General features: G+C 38.8%; 1 protein-coding gene across 2 annotated transcripts in view; it reads right to left on the bottom strand.

Moving 5' to 3' along the window:
• Positions 1 to 1,115: 1,115 nt before the first annotated feature.
• Positions 1,116 to 19,624, bottom strand: part of macrod2 (mono-ADP ribosylhydrolase 2) — a 580,362-nt gene continuing 561,853 nt past the window's right edge. For both annotated transcript variants that reach the window (XM_060871810.1, XM_060871809.1), the window contains 4 exons: positions 16,856 to 16,924; positions 6,147 to 6,197; positions 5,388 to 5,462; positions 1,116 to 2,811 (listed from right to left, as the gene is read on the bottom strand). In XM_060871810.1, the coding sequence (XP_060727793.1) occupies positions 2,774 to 2,811; positions 5,388 to 5,462; positions 6,147 to 6,197; positions 16,856 to 16,924 (233 nt within the window). In that variant the 3' untranslated portion in view covers positions 1,116 to 2,773. The remainder of the gene's footprint in view (positions 2,812 to 5,387; positions 5,463 to 6,146; positions 6,198 to 16,855; positions 16,925 to 19,624) is intronic.

Consider the following 19,624-nt stretch of genomic DNA (forward strand, 5'->3'; position numbering starts at 1 on the left):
ATTTACTTTTTGTGCCGTCGTATCATATCATTGTTCCTGTTAACTGACTAACAGAACAGTTATCGAACTCTCTCATAACGTAAACCAGTAAGCACAAACAAAATGTAACCAACATACAACTGAACAAATGAAATGAGGTAATGAATGGTCTCATTTTTGTCTCATTTCGTGATGATAACGCTTCTGTTTAAATATTTAAAAGCACGATCGAATCAAAATGAGAGCTCCGTCTCCATATGAAATTTATAATGCTTTCAAATAAGCACAGTAATATTTTTAGATAAGTAGGATAAGTTGTCTTGATGCCCGATGACGCCGTGACCCGAGGTAGTTCGGATAAGCGGTAGAAGATGAATGAATGAATGAAAGTAGGATAAGTTATAAACGTAGAGGTAGGTGAGGCATCTTTCAGTGGAATTGATGATTTTTTGGGAACAAACTTAAAGTCTTTTAAAGGAGAAACATATTTCAGTTTAGGAAAGTTTCCAGTTTCCAGAAAGTACATAGTTTACTCATCCTACTAATGTACAGTATATACTTAGATTTTTAACATATTTTTAAGACATTGCTTATCGTAGTCAAGTCATTCTCTTGAACAGCATTTCACTAAAATGTTATTGTAGGTTTGTGTATTACTGTGTTTAAAAAGGTTTATCAGTGAGATTAACCCATAAGCTAAAAGCTCGAGTTGTGTGTGTTCACATTAGTTTCTTCACAGTGAGTAGTGGTACCTGTTTTAAATGACTACATTCTCTACTCTAGCTACAACCTCTGACTTAAACTTTGTTTTGTACACGGCTTTGCTTTGGAAATGTCGCAAAAAAATTCACACGCAAAAAATAAATAAAAAAATGTAAAAATCGTAAAGGTTATATGACAGCTGCTAACAAGGTTCCTTGTCTTTTGTCCTTGCCACTGTTGCTCTCAGCTTTATCTCAGCTCAGATTTATTTATTTCTTTCTAGTAAAAATGGCTGATGATGAGGGAAATGCACTACAATAAAATGAACCAAAACATATATATAGATATCTACTGCAAAGTGAAGTTTTTACAAGTTAATAGCAGGCTACCATTGAAGAGTGCACCAACTGTTAGATAAAAACACTACTCAGTCATGGAAAGAACCTTTTTCAACTTTATTTCATATTTGTAAAGCAAAGCAAACACCGATTTATGAAGGCATAAAGTCATCTGATATAATTATGGCACCACTTCAAGTAATTGATCAAACCTTTTAACAAAACAAATGAATTATAGATTTTTTGACTTATCACCTTGAACCCAAGGAAAAAAAAGAGGAAGCTTCTTTGTAGTATCACTCATTAACTTTATATATTTATATGTTTATATATATATATAGATATTGATATATTCATAAAGATTTTAAATGTCAAATTTCCCATCCTATTTGCGATCATGTAGTATCTGTCCTGTCATATAAGGCTGATTTCATTTGTTTTGGAACACACTGAAAGTTTAGTAAAAAATATCGAGTGCGCTCTCTGTTTCAAAAAAGAAAGAAAAAAGCCACTTAAGAAACCTTTTTTGCATGCATTAGGGTAAAAGCTGAGACATTCATCTGTTAACAAACTCCACAAAAAAAAAATCAAATGGTCATTGTGAGGCATCTGTGAGCAAAATTAGAAGTGTAGGAAACGTAGAGATAAAAAGAGACGGGAGAGGTTTTTATAGTGTGTTTTTTTTTTTTTGAAGCACAACGGAGGAAAAATGCAAAAACCTCTAAGAAATAAGACTTGTAGTGATGCATTACTGTGTGGACTCACATGTTCAATTCATTTTAAGGAAGAAAAATAATCCCAAACAGATATGGTGTAGTTTTCGACCCTGGTTTGACTGTTCACTCAGGTCAGTATCAAAAAATTTAATAAAAAAAAAAAAAAAAACCTTTTCTATGAAGACTCCTTTCGACATTCAAATTTCAAATTAAACTATCTATCTATATATATATATCTATATAAATAAAATTTGGAAATCCATATTATTTTGCTTTCTTAATGAACATATTTAATAAATTTATTGAATAGTCTTATAGTTCATATATCGCTTTTATTTTGATTTATAATTTATATTAATTGCATGTGGAATCCAAGCACTTAAATGCATCTGTTATGTTCCCATTTCCCTTAAGCAAGTACTGCATTAATGCCAAGTGTTTTCATTTAATCATCGGTTTGCATATTCATACATATGGCCATACGCAGACATGGACATTCATACTGGCACGTCACTTTTAGCATTAAGTATTAAAGAAAAACAAAAAAATCAAATATGATTGTAATTGATGTGAAGGTTCTGTGTTATAGCAGACCTTGTGCAAAGCATCAATCAATGAGAATATATCATTTTTTTTTTAAGCGTAAATTAAGAACCCATCTAACCCAGAGTGCTATTTTTTTATTTCTTTTTTTAAATTTTATTATTTATTTGTTTTTTGTACCTGTTCAGATCCAGAACCAAGAAAACCTGGCGAATGGAAACGATCAAGCAGCATTTCATTGAGGTAAAGTATCACCCCGTAACCCTCGAGATTCCTCCGTATGTTCACGTGTGCCTCTCTTATTTCATACGTTTCATTAAATTCCAAACCGAATAAGGAAAGGGAAGGAAGGGAAGGGAAAAAGGAATATGGTGGTGTACAGATCCTCTCCCTGTGTGTGTGGTTTTTTTTTTATTCAGGAGACTCCACCGTGTTGCGTCAGTTTCGCCTTCGCACAGTTTGCCGGTGCGTCTAACTACGTTGCTGATTGTCTTCTCACTCCTTACTCGGCTCACCCTTATCGCTGGAGCGATCTGAAGTAACACAAGGCAGTGGGGGGAAAAAAAAAGGTCAGTAGAAGGAATGATTAAATTGCACAGAAAGACAGAAGACTAGCGACATTACTATCGTACCACTTTTCGACGCCGTCTCACAAATCCGCATGAGCCGACCAGCATGAAAAGTTCAGCCTTGTTCAATATACACTTAATATAACCGCAACGGCCTTGTTTCATTTTCATTTGTTTAATAAAAAAGCATTTAATTCACTAAGAGTAACGGAAATAATAAAGGAATTAGGCGAGCGAGGGATTTTTAAGCAATTAATATTAGCCGTTGTATGTTTCGAGCTCATATTAATCCGTTTGATTAAAGCAGACACAATATCTGCATGTTGCATTGCTGTGATCTGATCACAATAGGATGTAGCTGTTGAGTCTTACGTAGTCCTTATAAAGTCTCAGTGATGCATTTATAGCCATGTATTGAAAGTCTGCTAACACTAGAAGCTGTTGCCCGATGCTTTAGGAGTTTAGGTCTTTTTGGGACATCACCAAGACATTTTTTTCTATGAGGAACTTTATGTAAGTCTCTCCAGTAATGTGTTTAAACTTTGGTAGTCTGTGTGAAGGTAAGTGTGATTGGTTTGTAGATTTTAATGAAATGTTTTTGCTGCTCTCTTCTCGGTTATTATTCTGTACATACATAATATACCTTAAGGCTATGTAATACTACTTCACTTGCACTTTCCTGTTGAAAAAATGCCAGAGATGGATTTTACAGCAGCATGCCCATCGTAGCACATTATTTATACAACAGTGTATATCTACTGACATTTATGACACAAATTTATGATAACTATAACAAAGAAATTCTGGACCAGTATAGTGGATGTTCTGATATATCGCGGACGCTAGCGAACGGCGGCTATCATCTTGTATTTTAGCTGTTCGCCAACATCTGAGGATCGTGTTGACATGTTAACTTTTTTCTTTTCTCATTTGCTTTTCATTCATGAAAAGATTCATTGCCTAACAAATTGTTAGCCTCCGTGATTAGCTATTTAATTCTTGCTGCCCATTTAACCAACTTACCCGATAACACTGTTCTTTTAACCCTAAACATTTGTGAGTATATCACATGTTCAATGTTCAATTGTGATTTTCTTTTCCTTAATGTTTTAGCTGTATACGTATCTGTTGATTTTCTGTAACGTCGAAGCCGGTGAGAGAACGAGGTAAGTGTGAACAGGAACGTTGACAGAAAACCTTCCACCCCATTAAAACTAACTGTACGTTGCAGTAAGGATTTCTGTATTTTTTATGTAATAACTATATAAAAATCATACCAACATTGTTGGTAAATTACTGTGGTATAAGAGGAATAAAAAACTGAATGCATGTTATTGAAAATCACCAGCTTTGGGATTGGAAGGTCATATCACCTCATCGTGTACGACGTGGCCTGAGATGAAGCAGTTCCCGAGTATACACAGTATACTTCATAGTGTAAAATTATGGTGTAACTACTTCAAACTACGTCCTTTCATGCTCCTCCGTCACACTATGTTTCTATACCTCTGACTTATTTAGTGTATTCAAACTAGGAAGCGAAAACTTCTAGTCCTGTATGGTCCAGGCTTCACAGAAAAAATCACAGGCTTTCATAAAAAAACAAACAAACAAAAAAAAAAACTCATTTACTGAATTGAATTAGATGCAATAGAATTGGAAATGAACTAAATTGTCCCTGAGGGACTAGAATTGCTCAGCTCTGTCCTAATCTAATCACCGGTGCTCCCGTCCATTGGGCAGAGCTTCAGAATGAAAGGCACACAGTGTGAGTGTAAGATATTCTGGAAGTAAAATGTTTAAGCACGGTCTTGAGTCCCACATTATAAATATTCAGTGCTATCTGGCCTACATAAGCAAACCACAGTAATTACAACAAAACACTGTAACAGAAAGCAATGGCTCCAAAGTTCTGTCCTGCAATTCTGACCATAAAAACACTTTTCCTGCATTATCAGTTTGTTTGAATATTAATGGCATCACCATTGAATTGGCCAATATTATATACCGATTGACTAATAATATTTTACCTATAACATGGTCAGAAAATGTTTTTTTCTCCACCACGAATGTCATAAAAGGCGACGTCTAAATTGGACAAAATGTTTCGATATAAATGTGAATTAAAATGGAAAAGTTGTTGAGCAGATGAGCTCTTGGTCAGCTTATCCTCCAAACCTTAGTAGGTTTTCTTTACAGGAGAAAGCATGCGATTAGCAAAACCTTCACTTACTGCCTTCAGAATAGTGTGATAGAACAACCTGCATCTCGATCGCAGTTATATTTCATGACCTTAATTTAGAACCTAATGCTATCATTAGGTTTAATTAACTTTGTCACACTAAATGAGATGTGGAGTAATAAGACGGGTTAGATCAACTGCTATTCTATAAGCTGTGGAATAATTATTAATATTCTTAAATCGATTATAATACTTATGCATTTTCTATCCCTAAGCAGAACGTTGAGGCGAAATTCAGCAGCCGTATAACCCGACTCTGTAAACATCCCCGATGTTGCATTCGGGAAGAATCTTTTACCTTTGGACTGACTGCTGTCTGTTTGAGTTGCTTGGTTTGTTTCTGCAAGGCTTTTATCCTGTTGTTTCACTTCACCTAAAGAGACGCAAGAAGAAAAAGAAAAGTTAGGACTGCACAAGGCCAGTAGCTGTGCCTGGAGCGACAAAATCCTAGAGCTCTGTCCTCTACCTTACTATGTATTTAACATATACGCTCCAAAAAAAAAAAAAACATAGCCCAAAGTTCTTTTAACGTCTTTCCTGCACCGTTAAATGAAAGCTAGGTTGCCGAATACACAAATCTCACGAGAATACACAAAATAAACGTACATTTAACATTAACCGGTAATAAAAACGCTTCTTGCTGCCCTGCTCTCTGTTTGCGCTTCTTATACAGGATCAATAGACCGTTAACTGTGTTCATACTGTAATGTGCATAAAAGGGTGTAATGTGTACAGTATACGTTCTCTGTGGAAAAGCTGAGGTCTGTTCAGAGTTACTACCATAAAGCTAGTTCTGTTTAGGTAGCTGGTTCGCTTTCAAATGAGGTTTTAAATTCAAATCCAAGTCAATTCATTTATTTTATTATTTCAGTTTAAGAAAACATTTTTTTTTATAGAAGAAACACTTCACTTAAGCTCCCAAAAAATAAAATGCACCAATGTAATGGCAATCCAGCTTCAGGGTAAAATAAATCAAACACGTACAGAAGTAACGCTCCATCAGACGTTCTCGGGAACTTTAAATATGATATAGCACATGCACACAATTTCTGCTTACCTTCAGACTTGCTAATACTTGTAGTTGTGTTTTTCTCCTCATTTTCAGCACCTAGAACACACAGTGGTCACAGATTTTAGGGACATATTCAGAGTTGGGTTAAATATGTTTAGTCAGGATTTAAGCGGTTGACTAAACTTGGGAAGTTGGAACATTGAACTGCTTTGGGTTTCAAAGTTCCACGTGATTCTGGTCTTGGACATGGCTTCTTCATAGCATTCGGTGTCATTCGATTATAACTAACAATGATGCAGCTTTTAGCTTTATAAAAAGCCCAAAATGTTTGTTAAAAGCAAATATGACGTAAGACAGGATGGGCTCAGGCTCGCTAGCTCTTGCATCTGCGTATCTTTTGAGATTTTATCATTGTATTTAGCCAGTTTTTATTCCATGTGATTAATTCCACATTCAGTTTTGTGGTCAGATGCAGACCTTTAACACCTGATTAAAACCATCTACACCTGATTAAGGAGTGAGTGTCTGAAAGGTGGTATATTTTATATTATTCTATATCTTCACTGGGTTTTCTTCAAAGCGAGACGACTTCTTTTCAATATTAACTTGTCTCTCAACACGTTTCGGATTGCATCGTAAGTTGCGAGCGCTCTCGGCATCCTTCTTCCTGGTACGATTTTCTCTTTTTCTGTCCCTATTTTGCTGTCATTTTCATCTCCTAATAAGCAGTGCTGATAAAAACACAATGAGCCAAGTCTGGGAAAGACCTGACGAGCCTGGAATCTCAATCGATGCTGTAGCCCCACGTGCTCTCGCTGCACCAGTTTGCCATTCGATAGAAGCAAATTGGCTGTCTCTCTAATTTGGCTTCTGCTCAGATGAAAACATGAGGCCTATCATTTGGCGAGACGGCATGTGGCGTGTACAAAGAAACATGAGCATGAAATTAGCATTAGGACCTTCAAGGCTTTCAGCAATAACTCTGACTAATGAAGTAAAACTGATATTATGTAAACAAGAAAAGGAAAGTTTGTGGCCAAACAAGTGAGCTTTCAAAGTGGAGCCTGGAAGTCTTGAGCGTTTGCAATGATTTTTAATTGTTTACGCTTTGTCAGAGCTGCTTCTCAGAAACATCTGAAAAGAACTTTGGAAAGCCCTAAGGCTTCATATTTCAGATCAGTAGGAGGAACTTAGCTGTCTGTCAAAGACCAAGCAGTCAGTAAACAATGCGAATACACACGTTTTGCTGAAGCCATTTTTGAAGTGTACAGAACCTCATCGTCCAGACGTATACATTTGAAAACAAAATTTTTAAGTTGTTAAGTTTAGAAATTTGAATCAAGGCTCAATTAAAATGAAATGCTTGCCAGATTCCTCTGCTTTATTATTCAAATTCAAACACACAAACTAAATGTAGTTCTTGTTTTAAAAAGACTCTGAACCCTGTAATAATCTGTAATCTATAATAAAGAGCTTTGTGCACTGATGAGACGGAGAAAAGCAACTGTTAACAACCTACTTTGTCATCTCACTCTCACTCACTCATTTTCTACCGCTTATCCGAACTACCTCGGGTCACGGGGAGCCTGTGCCTATCTCAGGCGTCATCGGGCATCAAGGCAGGATACACCCTGGACGGAGTGCCAACCCATCGCAGGGCACACACACACTCTCATTCACTCACACAATCACACACACTATGGACAATTTTCCAGAGATTCCAATCAACCTACCATGCATGTCTTTGGACCGGGGGAGGAAACCGGAGTACCCGGAGGAAACCCACGAGGCACGGGGAGAACATGCAAACTCAAAAAGGTGGAGACGGGAATCGAACCCCCAACCCTGGAGGTGTGAGGCTCACGTGCTGACCACTAAGCCACCGTGCCCCTACTTTGTCATCTGTCTTTTTTTTTTTTTTTTTAATACAGACATCCAACAGGAGTATTACATAAAACAATTAAACAACTTAGCGTTTTTTTTTTTTTTGTTTTTTTTTTGCCGTTACTTCATTAATTTGAAGATAATTGTGTGGTGGTCTGGAAGAACCCCATGTTAATATCACATGGACGTTTCACTAGACCCAGGTTCACGGTTGTGAATAATTAATTGTATAACAAATAGGGGAACATTATTAATAATAATAAAAAGAGGAAACAGTATAAACAAAAGGTAATACATACAATAATACACTTCATCAGTTTCTCCCTACGGAGAAACCCGCGTTTCCTTTCTAGCAGCTAAAAACTCTTATCCAAATAAACCTTGACGTGGCCGTGACTCAGAGCGTCTGTATCCGAAACGCTGTGGAATTCGGAATGAATGAAATGAACAACCAGGAATCATTTACAAAAAAAGAATAAGAATAAATCTTAATTTAGCATGAAACTTGCCGTAATTTACTCAAACCGAACAAAGCCTCTTAGCTGGTTTCGGCCAACAGGGCACGACTACTTAGCTTCAATCAGTTGGGCTTTCCCTTTACTTAATCTGCTCGCTTGTAATAAAAAGCATTTTGCAATAATGAGAATTTGAAAGCTCGTTAAAACCTCCTTTATGTGGTCGGTACTTTCGCAGTAATTTCAGTCCCCTGCCTCACCACAGTGGGTGGGTAGCAGGGGTACATAAGTCATATTCATACTCAGACAAGCAGAAAATTAGATCTGCCGTCTTCCATTTGTTGTCGAGATAGCGGGAACTACAGGATGTGGTGTTAGTCAGCACAAATTGACTGCATCACACAAATAATAAGCTGATGTGTCACCAGAGAGTCAACATGCTCTTATAGACCGGGTTATGGGGTCAAGCTCATCGCTGCTGCTACAAGTGACTGGATATGATTTAAGAGGGAAGATTTAGGAGCTATACAAAACTTTGGGTCATTTATCTTCTTCTTGATGAGTCATTCCTTTACTTGGGAGTCAGAGGTGGACAAGTCATAGATTTATTATTGTAGCTCACCAAGAAAAGGTAAAAGGACCACTGTGCTGCACGGTGTCGTGTTAGATCACAGAACCTAGACAAGGCAATATATACTAGTAGCTAACATAACATTTTAATAGATGATGAGATTGTTAGCTAGTTAACTGCATTAATGTAGATGAAGAGAAACAAATAACTATGATCAACATCTCGGTTTTCGTGTAGGACATCGTAAACAGGTCCTTGATAAAAAGTCGCGATTTGTTGTTTTGTCCTTGTATCGTACATATAAGCTATTATTGATGTCTACTTAGCATTTTTATTGTATTCTACCATGTTTTACTGCAGTGTGACTCTGTAGTTAGCTGAAACAAGTTTAAACATAGCTACAAAGTCAATAACGAGTAGGTTGTTTCAGCTCCCCAGGCAATTACAAACACTCTCTCACTCACTCATTTTCTACCGCTTATCCGAACTACCTCGGGTCACGGGGAGCCTGTGCCTATCTCAGGCGTCATCGGGCATCGAGGCAGGATACACCCTGGATGGAGTGCCAACCCATCGCAGGACACACACACACACTCTCATTCACTCACACACTAAGGACAATTTTTCCAGAGATGCCAATCAACCTACCATGCATGTCTTTGGACCGGGGGAGGAAACCGGAGTACCCGGAGGAAACCCCCGAGGCACGGGGAGAACATGCAAACTCCACACACACAAGGCGGCGGCGGGAATCGAACCCCCAACCCTGGAGGTGTGAGGCGAACGTGCTAACCACTAAGCCACTGTGACCCCCAATTACAAACAATAAAGTTAAAATCCCTGACATGGTACTGTAGCTGTTAAAAATCGGCACCCAAAGCTACTGGTTTGTCCTGTTAGTAACAAACCCAACGTCTATTAGATACACTGTTCTGGCCTTGAGATGTAAATACATTTTAGACTTAATAACAGCCGCCACGTTCCTGCAGTAGTATAACTGCCACAGTATTTTAGTTACTTGAAGCAAAGGCCGCAAGAGAAACCTTTTGTGATGTACACTGTTTAACTCACCTCGCATAATTAAGCAGACTATAGGTGATGTGTCGTTATGCACAAAAGCTAATTAATCACCAAGCCTCAACAAAATGCACTGCTATCAAAGGCTAATCGATATTTTAGCCAATATACACTTCGAGCCCTTTGACGCTTAAGCAGTGACAGCTTGTTATTTTGGTTGCGAACTCATTAAGTCATAGCAGAAAAAAAGAGCAGAACATCACAATGTTCTTCGGTTTCTGTCTGTCTGTCTGTCTTAAAGATGCATTATGGGGTGAAACACTCTCCCCTCGTCTAAGCGCTGTATTATAACACCTACAACGCTGTATTATTCATGTTAGTTTGCCTAGAAGAGTTGCATATTTGGAAACACGCACTTAAATCAACTGGTATGAAAAGTTCGGACTGGTTAAATATTAAAGAAATAAATTTAAGGTCCAAATATCTTCATCCAACACATTTGCTCTTGTGAGAAATAATAATAAGCTTCAATAAAATCTGCGTATAAAAATTTGGGGTTGGGTTTAAAATAAGTGGTGGCTGGTTGTGATATTAAATTGGGCAGCTAAAACCACAATTGTATAAAAAAGCTATTTTTTTTGTAGCAGAGAGAGTAAAAATATAACGTAGGAACACATGCACCGAAAGAGTGAGCATCATTTGTTATTGCTACTTTTTGTGGTTCCATGTCCGTAATCATGCAACGTCTCTACAATACTATTATATATTACGATAGTAATCGTAATACTGCAAACTCTTTGGTTTTTACAGTTTATGCTGTACTACAATTTGTCCTTTTGTGTCATTAATATTTTGACTTGACATTGTGCGTGTGTTTAGATAGTTTACTTCTAGTTTCTCCAACAGCGTTCTGAAAAAAAAAAACAGTAAACAGGTAAGTTATCTAGACCACTGGTCCGCAACTGGTGCCGATCCGTGGGTCATGTTGTACCGGGCCGCACAGAAAGAATAAATAATTTATTTTATTTCCATTTTATTGACAATCACACTCTGAAAGATATTTTATTTAGAAAAAAACGGATTCTCTTTTAATTACGTCCGTCTGTTTCTCTTGACAGCTTGTATCAGTTTCAGTCACCTGATACCAAAAATTACACCAACAAACTAGCTAAAATGATGAGACATGGAGACCAAGCATGCTGCATGAAAAGACAAGCCTTTGGAGTTTTTTGAAATAAAAAAAAAACGCAAACTAGAAGGATAGAAGCAATTGTTGAAGGTCAGATTATCGAATTTATATAGCGTCCGGTCTATGGTCCACAAAAAGTTGGGTACCGCTGATCTAGACTATATGGTCAAAAGTTTGTGGACCATGTTTGTGTCCATGTGTTGGTCTTCGAAAAAGTGTTGCCACAAAGTGAGGCAAACAGTCATTCATTCATTCATTCATTCATTTTCCACCGCTTATCCGAACTACCTCGGGTCACGGGGAGCCTGTGCCTATCTCAGGCGTCATCGGGCATCAAGGCAGGATACACCCTGGACGGAGTGCCAACCCATCACAGGGCACACACACACTCTCATTCACTCACGCACTCACACACTACGGACAATTTTCCAGAGATGCCAATCAACCTACCATGCATGTCTTTGGACCGGGGGAGGAAACCGGAGTACCCGGAGGAAACCCCCGAGGCATGGGGAGAACATGCAAACTCCACACACACAAGGCGCAGGCGGGAATCGAACCCCCAACCCTGGAGGTGTGAGGCGAACGTGCTAACCACTAAGCCACCGTGCCCCCCAATCAATCATCTAGAGTTAAAAAAAATAAAAAAACACAGGAAAATATCAGAGTTTGGCTTCACTCGAGCTCCATGAAGACATGATTTACCAAGGTTGGAGTGGAAGAAATCGAGTTTCATGCAAAGAGCACAAATAGATGTGAACAGGAATGTGAATGCTGTTTTGGTTCATTGTAGGTGTCCTGTTCTCAGGCATTGCTGTTGTTGTGTTATAAAGCAGTACATATGAAATCTAGGGGTTTCACAGAGTATAATCACTTGAAACAAGTGACTGTATGAATTAAGATTCAGAGCTAGAATAAAATCAGTGCCTCATATTCTTTTTTACTTGATAAGCTGTTCTTCTTCTGTTCTCGTGTCCACAAAAGTCAGAAATAGCCCAAGATGATGTGGAAGCCAAAAAAATGATGCCTCTTGGCCTGTTTATATCCCCTGGCCTTTATTACAACTCATTGGTCACACATCCTGAGTTCATCTAAATGTAGGAATCTATAAGTGTATGTAGTTAATCTTCAAACTCTCAGAACTATCAGAACTGTATGTTGTCCTTTCTATGAACTGCACATTTCATGCTCTTTGACTTTTAGCTCATCTAGCCACAACAAAGAAAAGAAAACGGAAACACACCATGGACAGAAGATGCACGTAATCAAACCGGTGACATGTGACTGGCACCTTAGAGGATCCCTTTCTGACCTGACTCTCAGGGTTAATCGAAAAGTCCTCCTTTAAAACGAGCACAAGACGCAATGCTTTGAGGCATTCACAAAAAAACCCATCATCCGTGTATTGAACAAAGCTGCTCAATATCTCACCGGGCAATGAAGAGGTGGTTATAACATTTCACTTGAGGCACAGTATCTAGGAAAGATCAGCATGGTTTTTGTGCCAAGGAGAAATATAGGTTTAATGAGAGACTCCTTCGAGAGTGCGTGATGAAGAAAAAACAGAGATACTGTATTGATGTTTTACTCATCAGAGCCTAGCGGACCATGAGACTTAAAATCGAAGTTAACCTTCGTGTTAATACCAACTGTCACATCCTTCTTGTACCATGGGTTCTGTCCTTCTAAACCCCAATGACAACCTTTCTATATAGAGAATGGACGCGAGTACAGTACCGCGGGTCAGACGATCCAAGTCCACTACTCAGATCTAACACCACCCTGACAATTTATATTACGAACAATTTATCCGCTTTATGCAATTTTTACCTAATAACAGCCTTGGCAGACCCACTACAATAATCTAAGTGCAATAATAAATAGATTAAGAAAATGTGTTATTATTTAACAAAGAAAAGCATATCCGATTTGTGACATTCACAAAGAAAGAGGTTGCGCACTTTAACAGTCAATCAATCAATCAATCAATCAATCAATCAATCAATCAAAATGTATTTGTATAGCACTTTCATCACCATAACTGTCAGGACTCTGCCCGGACTTTGGCCATGTGCCTTTTTGTTTATGTTCGGTGTTCACGTGTCTGTCCCGCCCTTGTCTTTTCCTCCCCGCCTCTGCACACCTGTCCCTCTCACTCTCTCACTCATTTTCTACCGCTTATCTGAACTACCTCGGGTCACGGGGAGCCTGTCATCTCAGGCGTCATTGGGCATCAAGGCAGGATACACCCTGGACGGAGTGCCAACCCATCGCAGGGCACACACACACTCTCATTCACTCACAGACACTACGGACAATTTTCCAGAGATGCCAATCAACCTACCATGCATATCTTTGGACCGGGGGAGGAAACCGGAGTACCCGGAGGAAACCCCCGAGGCACGGGGAGAACATGCAAACTCCACACACACAAGGAGGAGGCGGGAATCGAACCCCCAACCCTGGAGGTGTGAGGCGAACGTGCTAACCACTAAGCCACCGTGCCCCCCCACACCTGTCCCTCATGTCTGTTAATTATTTGTATTATTTAATATTATATAATTTTATTGAATCCTCTGTTGTCCTCGTCTGGTTTGTCTTTGTCCTGTTTAGTGTTTTTTAAGTTAATAAATCCTGTTTTTCATTTAGCTGTCGTTTTTATCCCCGCGTCCGTGACAATAACAATGGACCAAAGTGCTTTCCATGGTAAAAATCAATATATAAGTCATAAAAAGTATAATCATAAAACACATCAAACTAACATCATAATAAAAGTACAAAAATACCATACACAGTAACTCGGGAAAACATACTAATCATACAGCAAAAGCCTTGTAAAAAAGAAAAGTATTCAATTGACCTTTAAAACTACCCAAAGAGGGAGTCGATTACAAAGACAATGGTAGCCCGTTCCATAACACAGGAGCTGCCACGGAGAATGCACGATCTCCACTCCTCCTCAACCGTGTTCGCGGAACGGACATATTTACACTTATATTCTATCCTATATAATACCGGAAGCCAGTGTAAAGAAATTAACACAGGTGTTATATGATCCCTCTTCTTAGTGTCATTAAAAAGCCTAGCAGCAGCATTTTGAACATACCGTAGGTGAGCTATGAGAGATACATTCAAACCCAGGTATAGGGCATTACAATAGTCCAACCTCGTAGAAATAAAAGCATGAACAACAGATTCTCAACAACAGTCAGTAAGGTTCATTCGTAACATGACGAGCAGCATTTATTTTGTCTTGTTACCTTAAAAAAAAAGTTGGTGAGGGAACAACTGTTGCTAAAGCTGCTATAAAATAAGCGACAAGAGAAATGAAGACGTTTTGTGGACGGTCCACGACGTCAAACGTAACTGGAAATGAATGACCGTGCACTTGTTCGTTAATAAAAAAAAAGAATCAATTGCTGATGTTATTGGAAAATAATCAACCACCGTAGCTGTGTATCATGTTTGGCTGATTGTATCTCATTGTTGATTACATTCCTGTAACAGTTCGCTTTATTCCTTTCACTGCATACTTGAGGTATTATTTGCTTGAATTCTGAGTTCTCACGTTTTGGTCAATAAGACATTCTGATATCAAAGTCAAATGAAGCTTTCTTAAAAAGCTACAAAAACCTCCATTGTTTTTGAGTAATGTATTCTCCTCATAACAAGCGAGTAAATCCAAGTGAATAAATCCTGCCTTGGTTTTAGTCAATAGCTGATGGATAAACACTTCTTGTTAGTGGAGTCTTGTGTATGTCTACTATATGCATTGATGTGACTGAGTGTTTCACCTCTTATAAAAACGTACGTTCCCAGAGCTCCCTGCATTTATGTGAAACACTTCCAGACGACCTTTAAGAAGCAGCAAGGCCTGCAGAGTTAATGAAGTGCTAAATGTGAAGAACAAACCCTTATTTTCATGTGTAAATATTCGAGGGTTGTAGGAACTTGAGTGCTTATAGCACCAATGAATGAATGATTAGAGAGAGGCATTGTGGGAAGTACTTGAATGTCTAGGGTTTTTTTTTTTTTTTTTTACCCCCACCAACACCCACTCTCTTTCTCATTGCAGTGAGATGATAAAGCTCTGGACAATCGAAGCCAATTAAAACTTACTGAGCTGAGAAGCAATTGGGGTCGGAGGCGGGTCATAAATACCGCAGATGCCCGGTTCTTTAGTGAAAAAAGTGACCCTCTTGTCTGTTGTAGGTATTTTGTCACCAGAGAAGAAAGAGAGACAGGAGAGAGAAAGAGAAGGGGGTAAAAAGCAGCAGCAGCAGACTGCTGGGACATTTAACCAACATTACAAGATGTGCATGTTAGAGTTGGCTTTGTAAGCAGAGCTTTTTCAAAGGGCTCTTGGCCGCTCTGAAAGATCTTTCTCTCCAACAAGGGTGGAGAGGACATTGTTAGGAAAACATGAGGCTTTTAAAGTGGGGTGAAAAGAGAACAAGGGCCAGCTGCTTTAGGGGTAACACTGAGTGCATTAAGATCAGAGAGCTACTGTGGGACAGTTTGCCTAAAGAGCAGTTGTTAATCAGCGAGAAGCTCCACTGCATCAAATTTGAAAAGCTTAACATAATTAAAAGGCTATTTGTTTGACCTGTGAGTATACATCATGATAACATGGGTATACACACTGTACTACACACACACACACACACACACACACACACACACTCACACACACCATAATATGTAATTATATTAATGACTAGTTTAAATGGAATAGTTTTTGATGTGATAGATACATTTCCGAAACGATGATTAAGCTGCGTCGTGTTTCATTCTTCGGCGCCACGTACCGTAAAAATGCACAATTTGGACGTAAAAGCGTAAGAGCGAGAAGATGAAAGACAGAGCTTTAAATAGAAAGGAAAAAGTCATAAAGAGAGAAATGCAAGCAAAATAATGGTGCAAAAAGAGGTTGAGCTTTGGTGTGACCTACATATCTGTTAAACTGAGCTGTCACAGGTAGCTAGGCCTTCTATCGACACTCCCTGAATTATTTAGCATAGTGAAAAGCCACTAGCGATGTAAGCGCATCGGCTGTCTGTGAGATTGGGGGATTATACGTGTTAAAAAAACAGGAGAAATGCAAATTTGTTAAGTGGGGGAACATTGGTACTTACGGTCAGAGTTCAGAAAGCAAGAAGAAATGTCAAGGGGAGAAATTCATGCGCTAAGAGCAAGCAAACTGTCAGAAAAGTGACACACTTGGGCTCTTGCTAGTCACGTACTGTAATCCAAAACGTCTTTTGTTTAATTACCCGAATATACTCCACTCTTAGCTCGACTAGACATAAAAGGCAATGCTTGTGTTTTAACAGGTGAGCGTTATGTGTTACTATGACAGTTTAAACGCACAGTGAAGGTGTGTGTGGTTGAATCTTGGCCAGTTTACCTCCACACTAATCTCTATACCACAGCGGTACAAGAGCAGGAAGAAAAGCACCTTTTTATAATGTTTCTCACAGTGAACCTAGATTATTAAATTATACTGAAATGAAATAAATATATAGGAAGCATTTTTGGGATGTCACAGTTTGAGAAGACGTTCATATAAACAGAATAACAGACGCCGACCTGTATTTGTATGGAGAGATGAAAAAGAAGGGTGGATGCTGAGGCTTACCCTCTACCTCCATGGTCTCCACTAATCCTTGGCTGTCTGTATCCTTGCTGTTCATGCTTGTTACGTGGTCTTCGGAAAGAAAATGACAAGAAAAATAAGAGACACATTGGTGAATGATCAGGGCTTCAAAGTGCATCCATATGTCTTAAATAGCATGTGGCAATAGCTACGCTAATTAAAAATCCTAACAAATGAATAAAAAGGTGAAGTGTGTGCTTTCTTTAATTAAGATGGCTTATTTTAAAAAGGTCTCTGCAGTCTGAACATGCAGCAGGCACCATTAGGTTGTGGGTGTATAATACAGTGTGTATAGGGCTGAGAAACAAAACCCAGACAAAGGATTATGTTAATCAAGCCTGACAAAACCCAGCTCTTTGCATAATCAGACACAAATCACATGCCTTACAAATCACTCTTTTCCTTTGTTTGCATGCACTGACATGTATTCTCCTGATGTATTCCTCCCATCTTTAGTCTGAATCTCAACCTAAGAGGCAGCAGGATTGACGCGGGTGCCGATCAAAAGCGGATCTTCAAAGAGACACAGGTAAGAGGCTTCTCTTCCCCATGTTAGCTTTGATGCTAACCGGACCGCTGGGACACGGGAGAGCACAAATGACCAGATAGTTCCCTGTTCATCAGCAGCAGCAGGATGTGTTTATATTATGTTCATATTTAGCCTTTTATGATAGTCTTTATTATAATTCTTTTCTCCATCAATCCATTAAAAAAAAGAAACTTTTTTTTTAGTTCTTGATTAGATTTTGTTTGGTTGCCATTGTTTTTTATAGGGATCATAGAGGGAACGGTTGGAGAAGAAATTAAGTTTGCCATGACGTCAAACAACAGATTCCCCGGATGTTTCCAAGACAACTGAAAGGGCAATAGAGAGAGAGAGAGAGAGAGAGAGAGAGAGAGAGAGAGAGAGAGAGAGAGAGAGAGAGAGAGAGAGAGACACAGAGAGAGAGACAGAGAGAGAGAGAGAGAGAGAGAGAGAGACAGAGAGAGAGAGAGAGAGAGAGAGAGAGAGAGAGAGAGAGACAGAGAGAGAGACAGAGCGAGAGAGAGAGAGAGACAGAGAGAGACAGAGTGAGAGAGAGAGAGTGAGAGAGAGAGAGAGAGAGAGAGAGAGTGAGAGAGAGAGAGAGAGAGAGAGAGAGAGAGAGAGTGAGAGAGAGAGAGAGAGAGAGAGAGAGAGAGAGAGAGAGAGAGAGAGAGAGAGAGAGAGAGAGAGAGAGAGAGAGAGAGAGAGAGAGAGAGAGAGTCCAGAGAGCCACAATGCATTGGGAGCTAATTACTGTGCTACCAGCGATTCTGAGAGACTTTTAACAAAGATGCCACGTAAAGGTAAAAATACAACAAAAGTTTCTCTATACATAAATGCCTGTACTGCTGATTTCCATCAGCTCCCAAAGCTCATGAACTGAACCAAGCATTTGGAATGAAGCAACAGTTCATTAAAAGAAATCTATGGACCTTTCTCTAATGAATGAGGTAAATACTTCAATAGTGCATAAAAGACTATTGAAGTATAGATGGATGAGAATACAGCAGATAGAGAAAGAGAAAGGTAAACAAGAATAGAAATGGATCCGTCTCCATTTGAACGGCGATGTAGGAAGAAAAGAGCTCGGCATATTCTTGACAGATACCTCACAGTGTTATGCAGATTACAATGTCTACAGTTCCTGTTGATTACGTGAATCTCCGAGGACAAACCGGATCACTTGAAATAAGCAGTTTCTTTGCTTCTCATAGGCTTGTCATGACTTTTGTTTTATCCCCAACTGAATTATCTTCCTTCTACACTACGTTACAGAAATCTCCATTTTTAAAAGGAGGTATACAGAAGAATTTCTTTTAATTCAGTGTTGTTCAGCTGCTTCATAAAGAAATGGAGGAAACACAAGACTTCCTTCAAGGACACAAGAGAAAAGAGCTTACAAATATTTCAAGGCCTCGATCGTCAAATCTGTAGTTTAGTATGGGTAGGAATTCCTTGCAATGAAGCCAAAACATGATATATATTCAAGAGAATAAAATAATATTCTTCTTCTTCTTCTTCTTCTTCTTCTTCTTCTTCTTCTGTTTTTGTAATTAAATGGGTTTTGCCACTTCAGTTCACTTCAAGTCAAAAACATACAAAGAGTACTCCATGATTTTTAGTCGTAAAGAACAACAGTATAAATATTAGCATCTAAAGAGCAATGAAAGACGGCAGAAAACTATATCGTTGCTGTCGGGCGGAAACCTCGTATGTCCAAATTCTGTCAATTTCATATTTTTTCACATATCGATGCTATTGGTCAGTCCCCACGTGGGTCTGTTATTTTTACAAGTTATTAACCAATCTAAAGTCTTGAAAATAGCTTGAGTGCAAATCTCATAACTCCATTGGACACTTCAACTGTCCACCTCTTCCTCACTCAGCGTGAGAGCTTCACGGCATATTTCTCCTCAAGAAGAGTCGCAACGAATCAACACGTCTTCTGAGGTAAATGTCTTCAAAACACTGGGCTCAAAGAAAAAAAATCTTGACTCCCGCTAGTTCTGGTGCTCGTCTGAGGACAGGAATTTAGCGCAAGACAATCCACTGCAACGTGGACTAAACCCTGTGCACTGCAGATAAGGTACGGCGTTTTTTTAATTTCCTGAAAAATAATGGTTTTGGAGATATGAGGATTCCGCCCGACAGCGACGTTATGTATCATGAACAGGTTCTAACCTAGTTTGTATACCTTATGAACATTTCCTTCTCATACGCTTGGT

This window comes from Tachysurus vachellii, chromosome 6 (assembly GCF_030014155.1).
Source record: "Tachysurus vachellii isolate PV-2020 chromosome 6, HZAU_Pvac_v1, whole genome shotgun sequence".
NCBI classification, from domain to species: domain Eukaryota; kingdom Metazoa; phylum Chordata; class Actinopteri; order Siluriformes; family Bagridae; genus Tachysurus; species Tachysurus vachellii.